Raw genomic sequence first — 10,896 nt, 5'->3', positions numbered from 1 at the left:
ACTTACTTACTTACAACAGTATCAGAACTGAGAACAGCAATGAAAAAAGAACAAAAAACAACAACAACAATCACATCAACAACACCGACAACAAAAAATATTTTTTTTTACGGTTTGTTAAAAGAATTACAAAAGATTATTTCACACAGTTGCACTATGGAACTGAACGATGAAGAATTTGTAATAAACACAAATGACACAGAAGTTTAAGAAAAATGCTTTTTTTTAATTTTATTTTATTTTGTACACCTTTAAAAAGCAACATTTTTAAAGCACAAAGATTTCCTCTGTATATAAACACCTCTCTCCCGAAGGACTAAAAAAATGGTAGCATATGCACATTGTGCTTGGATTGCAGAGTCTGTACAACGGCTCTGGGCCTCTCGTGGTGTCACGACCCCAGTAAACATTTTATTGCATAAATCACAATTTGACCTCAGCGGTCAATTGTTAAGTTTTTTTTTTTTTTTTTTTTTTTTTTAAACAGAAGGTGGAAAAAACAAAAAGAAAAACCAAAGTAAGAAGCTCTCGTAGCTGCTACACAGTGAACAACAGCAGCAGCTTTCTTAATGAAGGCGTCACAGGTCGTCCTGAAAGGAAAACAAACAAACAAACAAACAAACAAAAGAAGGTGACGACAGACGACAGTTGTGCTTTTATCTAACTAGAAAAACCAAAAATTATCGGAACTCTCCACAGACGACTCCCAACACTCACAGCTCATTTCCCTTTAGAACAATAGCAGGCTAAATACTAAACTCTAGTTGCACACCCCCGTTAACAAAAAGCAATTTTTTACATTATCTGGATTTTTACGTTTTTTTTTTTTTTTTTTGCTAAAATTTATTCACCCGACTCTGGAAAAAACTAGCATCTGTCAGAAGGCAGTGTCTCTCTGCGGCGTCTCCGGTGAGACACGACGTCGATAAATGCTTAATGGAAGTCACTTCGCACAAAAATATACAGATTCAAAATAGACTGGAGTCAATGACTTTGGTATAAACGACATGACGTGTGTCACACACACACACACACAAGCGGACACACACAAACTGGTCTTTGTGGTTTAAGGGGCCCGTGATCCGAATGGTCACTGGTGGGGACCACGACTTCTGTACGCTCCATTTGGGAATTTCGTTTTCCTTTTTTTTTGGTAAAATAGCTAATTATAATATCGGACAGTACTGTCCTAGTGGACCGGGTGGGTACTGAGCACATTTGGAAGATGCGTTTGTGTGGCGAGACGTGAGTGCAGTACCCGCGTCCGACCCATGGTGGAGCTGTGTGCGTTCGGATCCAAAAGGGAAATAGGCGTTTTGCATCAAAGCTAAGATGCCAAAGCCTTCTTTAGAATCGCTTCAAGAAATATTCTCTGATGTCCCCACAGCGTGACCGGAGGATAGAGGTTAATGTCCCCTTAAAGACAGGAAGACAGACATACAGACACACACACACACACACATACATACACACACACAAAATGTCAGTTCCTGAATGTTCCCTTTAAACTACTCTGGACAAAATATAAGTGATCAACTGGAGGAAAAGAAAATCTAAGAAAAACTAATAACTCTACATTCAGGCAAGGAAGCTTTTGATAAAACAAACCCAACATCGATAGTTTGAATCTTTGAAAAGAAATGTACATTTCAACAGTTTTAATGTAAGACATCCGCTCAATGCCCATGTGTTAAAACATTTTATATCATTTTCTAGTACATAAGTATTTTGCTTTCTTCTTTTCAGGCGAGTAGATCTTTACGTCACACCTTTGACGCTTCGCCGGCGTCATCGAGACGTTTCTGATAAAGACGGAACAACATCGTCAAACATGGGAAAAACCTGCTTGTGTGAAAAGAAATAAAGTGAAAAAACTTACTAACAAACTAAAAGGCCTAATTAACTCAAATGAAGAAATGAAAGTCTGATGATTTTATCTGTCATACTTAGAAGACGCTCACAATTTTGGACCAAAACTGAGATTTTACTGTGTTGAAATGAGTAAATTCGCTGATCCACGCGTTTCTGTGATGGCGGGTTTCAATAAAAAGATTCCGGAGGCGAGAATGTGCTGCCTCCCGTTAATAATCTGCGAGGGAGATCGATGAGGGCCTCGCTGATGCCGAGGGCTCTGCTTTGTTTTTCCACGGCGACGCCAGCGAGTGCTGAGTCATCGGCGTCTCGCGACTCTCCGGCCTATTAGCCCGGTGAGTTGTTGGTGTCTTGGCGAGCGTCTCTCCGCTCGCGTGAAAAGCGCTGAGTTCACGGACTCTCGGCAGCGGAGAGCGGCGAGCGGATTATTATTATTGTCGATTTAGAGCGTTGTGAATTGACACGGCGGTGATGGCGGCCCACGTGAATACACAGCGCAGACATCCGCGCCGCCCACACACGTCTCCTGCCATTAGCGTTTTGAAAGATGGGTTACGGAGGAAGGCAGATCCTGAGGCGGCGCAGGTAAATAACGACCTGAGGCGAGACGGGGGAGGGGGAGGGGGAGGGGAGGGGGGGGGGGGGGGGGTGGAGCTACAGATCAGTGCAAAGTTTATTGACGTCATGACAAGTTTCTGGTGAAAGAGTTTTAGTTATCCGGAGTTATCTTTGATCCAAAATGACCTCAAAAGAAGCCAAGAAGTAAAATAAAAAGACGCTTCTATAAGGCCTAATGGGAATCGCACTACCAACTTCTAGATCAGACGTGACCAACAGCTCCATCGATGAAATAAAGCTTTGAAAAAAAAAAAAAAATCTTTTTCAAAAAGACAAAATTCACAACTACATGTTGCAGCAGATGAAGGACTGATGGAGAATCTCAGCTGAGCTTTGGACTGTTTTTCATTTCAAACCAATTTCAAGTGGTATTTATTCATTTATTTATTTAGTTAAAGTAGTGGTTTTGTACCGATTCCAGACGTGTTTTTAAATTAGTTTGATGTTTTTCACATTTATTCTCGATGTCGTAGAGAATCCCTCACTACTGGTTTCCCTTCCCTGGAATCATTAGTGGACCTTTTTTTTTAATTTTATTTTTTTTTTTTGCATTGTGATCCAAGAAAACAACCAGTTCCTGTGGACTTGAAGTCCAAACTCCTCAGATCTCGGCCCAAACCAACAATCCATCATTTAAAAAAGCTGCGAACGCGTTGGCACCTTCAGAGGTCGAGAAGAGTCCGAGTCTCAGCCCGACCTCGATGGAATGGAATAAACCGAAAGCTCACAACGTAAACGTGAAAAAGCAACTTCCTGTTTGCCTGTGATCATCAAAGACGTCCCGTCTCCTGCTTCACCTCTGTGGAGGCGTCTGCAGCTCGTTACCATGAATTATTGAGACGTTTTCTGGGATTGTCTCGGGCCTGGCGGGACGGCGCAGCAGCTGGTGGCCTCAGATGTTACACATTCTGCAGAGCTGATTTTCTTTGCAGCATTTTACCACAGAAAAAAATGAGTAATTTGTAATTACCGAATGTGACTTAAGATTACAGTTTACTCGTATTTATGTGCATTTAGAGCAATAAGATTAGTAAAAAAACTGATTTGTAAGCATTTAAATCAGTTGGGTTTCAAAGTGTGATGAGATATTAACTGTGGAGATCTACAAGCAAAAGAAACCTTGTGCTTATTGGATTCACTGAATTTCAAAAGTCCAGAATTTAGTTCTTAACTACCGTAACTTTTTGGTTCTGTACTAAAGCTTATTTAAAATTTGCAATGTGTTCAGAATTGTGGGTTTTAATTAAGTATCCGAGTTTGACACATATTTCTGGTCATGATTTGTTTGATGTTTGGAAAAGGCTCTCTGGCGCCCCCCAGAGGATTCCACATGCAAACTTTGAAAAACACGGATTTAAACTGAAAATGAAGTTTGATGAACTGTGTAGAAGAAAAACTTCCTGATTAGAGTATTTTAGCAGAGAACTAAAAAAAAACCTAAACTGTTTATATGTTGTTTTTCTTTATAGATATGTTGTTGTTTTTTTGGCAACTTTCTCTATTAGATCATTTGTAATATCTGTTATTTACATCTTAAATGATTTAATAAACTCTAAATATGACATGATGTGGTAAAAAAATACAGTTGCAGAAGGAAACTGGTGGATGCATTGAAGAAACAACACACACACACACACACACACACACACACACACACACACACACACACACACACACACACACACACACACACACCAAACTGAAGTGTGTGTATGAAGATTTGTGTGTGTGTAGTACGTTTGGTTCGTAATAGGAAAACTGAGATGTGTGTGTACAAAGAATGTCGTGTGTGTGTGTGTGTGTGTGTGTGTGTGTGTGTGTGTGTGTGTGTGTGTGTGTGTGTGTGTGTGTGTGTAATATACGTTTGTTGTATGTGTACACCATTTTTGAATTCGTAACAATGTGTGTGTGGAAGTAAGTATATACAAAAGTGTGTATGTAATTAGATTTGTGTGTGCATCACAAACTGTAAACAATTGATATTTCCGTCTCGATAATATGATTTGTAAGTTCGCACTACTTTTTGCAGCCAAACTGATAAAACGTGTTTTTTTGCCATTTCAGATCCAGATTAAGATTTTCTACAAGCTGTTCAGACTCTGGACGTTGTTCTTCATGTTTTCTCACACGATCATCAACACCGTTAGTTTGTAAGAAACAGGAAGTAGCATGGAAGTTTTCAAATATGGTCATTAGCCAATAAAGGGTTATGTACGCACCATTATCTTTACAGACACACAAATCGTGATACACACGCACACACACACACACACACACACACACACACACACACACACACACACACACACACACACACACGCACACACTAATATATCCTGGAACCGGCGGCTCTCGCTCACAGATCTTTTCACTGGTCTAGTTGTGCTTGGCCCGGATGCCTTTCATGTAGCTCTTCCAGCGCTTGACCACATCTTTGAAGATGGGCGCGCTGTCGATGGAGGCCAGCAGCTGCAGCTGGTTGATGTGCGTTGTGTGGTAGTCCCAGCGCGCCAGGTTGAGCGGCGCGCCCAGCATGAAGTGCCGCAGGTCGTAGATGCTACCGGAGCCTGAGTCGTAGAGCGGCAGCATGGCCTTCAGCGACTCCATGCCGCGCTCGTACAGCTGCGCCGCCTCGCGGCCCACCTTTTTCCCGGCGGTCTCCTTCAGGTCGTAGAGTCCCAGCAGGGAGTAGATGAAGCCGTTGAGGACGAAGGAGCCGGGCGTGGTGGGGTACTCCTCGTACCAGTCGTACTTGTTCATGAACACGGCTTTGACGCCATGCTGCGCCGACGGCACCTTGTAGGGCCCCGTGGCCTTGAGGGCCGCGTTGAGGTACGGCTGGTCCCTGGTGAGCAGGTAGGCCCTGATCAGCGTGGACATGGCCTGGCCCTGGGCCATGGCCGAGTACCAGCCGGGCTCCAGCGGCCGGAAGCCCTCGCCCAGCTTGCGGGTGACCATGATGGGCCAGCCGCCGTGCTCGTCCTGGTTGCGCAGCAGCCAGTCGCTGGCGGCGAAGAAGGCGGCCATGTGGGCGGTGGTGGAGATGGTGATGTTGTCCACAAAGCCGCGCCCGTGCAGGACCAGCCGGACCACCCGGCGAGGCATGATCTGGGAGGAGAACACAAACCGACAAGGGAGAGACGTGACTTCAACCAAAACTTGGTCAACGCAGTCAAAATGCTGGGAGGTTATTCACCTGCACCGAGGGCTCACCACAAAGAGAGGAAGAAGATTTTTGGCAAAGTGGTAAAAATAGATGAGAGAAAAGAAAAAAGTCGAAAAGAAAAAGGTTATTTATTTACACAATTCATGTTGAAAAAAAATTGCATATAGAAATAAGAAATTAATGTGGAAAAAACTAGGGATGCACCGATACCACTTATTTGAAGTCCAAGGAGCTAATTGCCAATACCGAGTACAAGTACTTATTAAATTCCATTAAGCCTAATTCATGCTGTATAAGCAAACCATATGTGAAGGCTATGTGATGGAAGAAAACAGCCTCTGTGCCGACGCTACTCACCCCTCCAGCAGTATGCTACTGGACTGCAGTGTGCACAGGGCAGTGTGGCGCCGTGGTACATAAAGATATGCACTGCTAAGCGTTCTGTAGACTGAGGCCACACGCTCCAGTTCACCGTTAATGAGTGTATCAGTCATACTTTAATCATGTTCAGCATGTAGCCTCGCTACTGCATGAGCCCCGAAGCAGGTTAGCATGTAGCACGGTCGGGGTTACGTGTTGCCCCTGAAAGCATCACTCAGGGTTCTCGGTTATTGCAGTTAAAACCGGACCATCATGGCGGCCCGCACACAATCGTTCTCTTTTATTACTGAAAACAGTTCAGAGAAATGTATTTCTGAAAACATCTGAAGCGAGAAATGCAGTTGAAAAGTTAAAACAGTTTTACAAAAGTGAGCCTGCTGTGAGGGGGCGTGGCCTGTCGTGAGGGGCGTGGCCTGTCTTCAGGGGGCGAAGCCTGCGAGTTCGACAGCTTCTTCTCAAGAGTATGAACTCTCCTGCCAAACACGATTTTTTTTTAATGGGAGTATGCAGGGGTCTTAACTCTGCTGGTCCAAATGACAATGTATTAATGTCTGTTGTATCGGGGAGCACATCCTGGTATTGGCATCAGTGCATCACTAGAAAATAATAAACGTGTATTTAAGTGAAAAAATAATTATGTAAATAAATAGATAAATAGAAAAAGAATATCCCTACACCCTGCCCACACCAGGGTGTGAATCGTTTTCTCTTTCCCCAAACAGAAAAACACAAAGTCACCTCGTTTGGTTTTGGTTCTGCAGGACTCTCCATCTTGGTCTGGTTTTTCAGAAAGATTCTAGATTTCAGTATGGTTGTGAAAAGGTTTCTTCTTGTTAAAAGAGAGTTTTTCCATTTCTACTCATGCGGAAATGTTGGGTTTTCTCCGTAGAAGTGGCTTGAAAGAGTTCTATTTAGTGCTATAGAAATTGAATTGTCATCATTCTTCTGATTTATTTTTAACGTAAATTTTTCTTTTTTCAAAGCACTTTTCATTTTATGCAAGAAGAAAAGAAAAACCTCTGTGGCGTTTTAACCTCCAGTGTCTTTCAGTTCTCAGGTCCTTTGACTCACCTTGGTGGCTTTCACAGCCTTGGTGTTGGACAGCCCCACGCCCTTCCTGAGGTCGGTGACCAGGTCCCGGGTCAGAGTGCTCCAGGAGGTCCGGGGTCCGATGCCGTAGGTGATGTCCCGGTCCTTGAAGGCGATGAGCTGCGTGTTGGTCACATAGTGGATGGTGAAGGGCAAACCCTTCTCCGTGGTTTCCAGGACCACCGACACGCTGCTGTTAGACACGAACTTGATGTCCAGGCTGAGGATGAAGTCTTTGGCGTTTCCCAGCAGCAGCTGAACGCCGTCCGAGGACTCTGTGCAGGACAAGGGAGGAACTGAGACTTAATGGTCTATTTACAACGTTTACAAGTAGAAACTTCTGTCGTGAAGCCACAGAACCACTGAAAACACAACTTTTAGAAAACGCTCCAACCCAAGTCTCCGTTGAAATGGCGGGAAACGCAACTTTTAAACAACTTTTAAAATGTTCCTACTCCCCCGGAAACATGGAAACAGCCATAATAAATATTTTTTCTGCACATGCTCAGTAGATGGACAATAACAACGATGTTTTCCTTCAGAGTGTCACGACTCCCAGTTCATCTTCTCCGTTACTAGGTAGGTTTTATAGTCGACAGTCACCGTAATAACAATCAAACTCGTCTGACCATACCATTGTCAGTGTACTCCCACTGTTAATGTTTATATCGTATTGTTCTCTGCAGGCATGTGAGTGTGGTTTCATTACAAAAACAACCAACAGCGCCAACTCGTGGCCCGGCATGCTAAGTACACCTCGGCTGTTTGTGTAAACTTACATCGGATTCGAAGCGTTGCTGCGAAAACGAAAGTGCAAAAATTATGCATTTTCACTTGGAATGTCGAGTAAACAGGTACTTAGATTTTCAGTGTTAAACCTGGGAAAAAAAAAAAACACCGGTTGAAAGAGCTGGTTAGCCTGCTCAGTAACACATTTAACATTTAAGTGCGTTCGGCCTGAAAACACATGACGCCTCATGAGTGATTCTAAAACCCTTCAAGCAGGTAAGCACATGAGAAGGGTCTTTTTATAGCACGCTGTCTGGAAGCCTTTTAATACACCCTCCCTTGATAGTCGGTTTATATGATAGCTCCTGTGTCACCTTATTATACTTTGAAGATTAAACAACTTTGGAAATAAACTGAAAATTGCCATTTTTATTAGATGAGCTACTGTATCGTTACCGCTGTGCGCCTGTGTGTGTGTGTGTGTGTGTGTGTGTGTGTGTGTGTGTGTGTGTGTGTGTGTGTGTGTGTGTGTGTGTGTGTGTGTGTGTGTGTGTGTGTGTGTGTGTGTGTGTGTGTGAGGGAGGAGTAGTAGACGAGCATGAACACACACAAACACTCAAAGCTTGTGCAGGTCCTCCTGGGACGTACAGTACAGACGTGTCACTGCAGACTGGGTTTAATTAGGACAGGAGGAAAGAGTCGAGCAGCAGGAAGGAGGAGTAGAAGGAGAAGAGGCTCTGCATCGCCAACTCCCCCCCCATTCCTCCACATCTCGCCTACAAAGCTGAGAGACAGAAACTCAGTTGACGTTCAGTTTCCAGACTGTCGCCGGGCAAGCTGCTCCGACTGTCACTTCACTGGAAGCTCAGACTTCTTTTCAAGCCCGTCAAACTGTGGTTTTCGAAGTGTGGGACGCGTCTGCAGTTCCTCTAGCAGGTGTGAGAGCTGCGTCCGTGTCCTGGGCCATTTAGACGGACTTGTTCAATGTGGTTCACTAGAACGGTTCACAGTGTGACGTGGATCAGCACCTCCAAATCAGAGTCCAGGATGGAGAGGGAGGGGGGGGGGCGAGAGAGAGCGAGAGAGAGAGGGAGAAATGCAGGTTGTTGGTGCAGTCTCCAAGAAATTGTCTGGCAGCTCAAGGTCTTCTCTTTTGGAAGTCGGACTATTGTGGCAGACTTCAAGCAGGGGGGATCGGCAGACTTCTGCTGCTCCCCCACCCCAGTTTTTCATCATTTTTCGGGTTCCGTTCTACCGTTCCTTCCTTGGGTTTCTGTAGTTGCTGTTGCACTTTTGCTTAAACCTTGTTAAAGCTTGAATTTGTTGAATGACGGAGCCTCATTTACTTTTTATTTTGGGATTGTTTATAAGCATTTTAACTTTGAGGACAATCACAGAAACAAAGCTGTGCTTTTGACAATATATCTGATGACTGGACTCATTTTTAAATGCACTGAGAAAAAAGAAATCAAGTCGAAAATCCAAAAAGTTTTTTTGGTGGGGGCCAAATCGCCCAGCCCAGTTTTCAAGAAACCGTGTTTGGCTTCACTGTAAAATTATGTGAATGACAAAGCAAGAAGGGGGGCTGCGGGTTGGGAAGCACCATTGATCTCTACTTTGGCCTACTTTGAAAAAAAAAAAATAAAAAATAGAACTTTTCCTAATCAAGGCTCCCCAAAGGATGCAGAGGTGTGGGTTTCAATGGAAGGGGGAGTAATGTAAAGCCTGAGCCGAGAGAGGGTGAAAATGAGTGAGCAGACAATAAGACGGAGAGATCTCACATGACAGGAGCTGAAGCAGCAGCAGCAGCAGATGAAGCCAGCTGAGACACAAAGACAGTCGATCAGGAGGCGAATGAAGGGAAGAGACAGTCAGGCAGGGGCCTCTGGATGACTACGGCTCTTTAATGCACTCATAAATCCATTACTTAAGGCAATCCACAGAGTAAGTGGATTTGTACTCTGGCCCTGTGATTACTCTGCCATCAATAACGGATGGGCAGGGAATATAGAGGAGATTCCACCTCCACCGCTCCTCCAGCGCCCCGGCTCTTTAGCAATCAGTCTGAAGGTGCTGCCGGAAAAAATGTCCGCGTGTAGGCAGGGGAAACTCTGTTTACACATCGTTTTCAAGTGAAAATATAAATCTTTGGTTGCGTTTTGTGGGTCCGTTTACACGACAACGTTGCTCGGAGACACTGAGATGCAAGGTGGACAATAACAACAACTCCCAGTCCTTATTCTCCTGGGACTCGGTATGCATGCATGTGTGGTTTCATTACAAAAACAAATATCACAAACAGACTCTCACAAATGAGAAGTTTCTGCTGGAGGGATACAAACCGTCTCACAAGTAATGAGAGTCTCATTTACACCGCTTCCATTCGAGGATGATGAAAAACATCATCCGGGTCATGAGCCGACCTGAACAACTGGACAGGCCTTCGTAATAAAGCAGGCATGTTTCAAGTTTTCTTCTTTTCTGTTTTGTGAATGTGTGATTAAGAGCAAGTTGACAATTAAACCTGTGTATAATGATTACATTTTTTTTATAAAACCATTCTTGATTATAGAGCCCAGTAGTATCATTTTGCATGGAGACTGTGAGTGGGAAGCATTTTTCCTCCCACAGATTCCAATTTGGACTCAGTTTCACTTTGATAAAGTTATAATCGCCCAAGTGCTTATGAAAATAAACCCTATAATTAGACATAGTTCTGTTTTTCATTTCTTTGGTCATTTATTCATTCATTTTCTTCCGCTTATCCGTTTCCGGGTCGCGGGGGTGACAGTCTGAGCACCATCACCCAGATCACATCGCACCATTTAAGAACCTTCCTGCAGGTGGTGGGCCCACGGGAAGGTGGCGCCCGGCGTGGGACACGATCCCCCTACCCTGAGATTGTGAGTCTCATGCTCTACCAACTGAGCTAGCCGGGGGACTTTGATCATGTATACACTAATCGAAATACACACAGATTAAAATGGTAAGATTAAGTTTCCTGTAGATTTGAATGGTGAGTTATGAGCAGATGATAATGA

The 10,896-nt window shown here is 44.0% G+C and overlaps 1 protein-coding gene across 4 annotated transcripts in view; it reads right to left on the bottom strand.

Annotated features, from left to right (window-relative positions):
- Positions 1-409: 409 nt before the first annotated feature.
- glceb (glucuronic acid epimerase b) overlaps positions 410-10,896 on the bottom strand; it is a 70,103-nt gene continuing 59,616 nt past the window's right edge. The window contains exons 5-7 of one of the 4 annotated variants that reach the window (XM_080458183.1): positions 7,109-7,401; positions 4,851-5,598; positions 410-590 (exon numbers count right to left, since the gene is read on the bottom strand). In XM_080458183.1, the coding sequence (XP_080314309.1) occupies positions 4,867-5,598; positions 7,109-7,401 (1,025 nt within the window). In that variant the 3' untranslated portion in view covers positions 410-590; positions 4,851-4,866. Of the gene's footprint in view, positions 1,803-2,962; positions 4,190-4,809; positions 5,599-7,108; positions 7,402-10,896 lie in introns of those variants that run through there. The other 3 variants (XM_080458181.1, XR_013935149.1, XM_080458182.1) reach the window with 3 other exon arrangements.

The sequence above is a fragment of the Lipophrys pholis genome (assembly GCF_963383615.2).
Source record: "Lipophrys pholis genome assembly, chromosome: 2".
NCBI classification, from domain to species: Eukaryota; Metazoa; Chordata; class Actinopteri; order Blenniiformes; family Blenniidae; genus Lipophrys; species Lipophrys pholis.
Note: the sequence above shows the minus strand (reverse complement) of the source record. Positions and strands in the feature narration are given on the sequence as shown.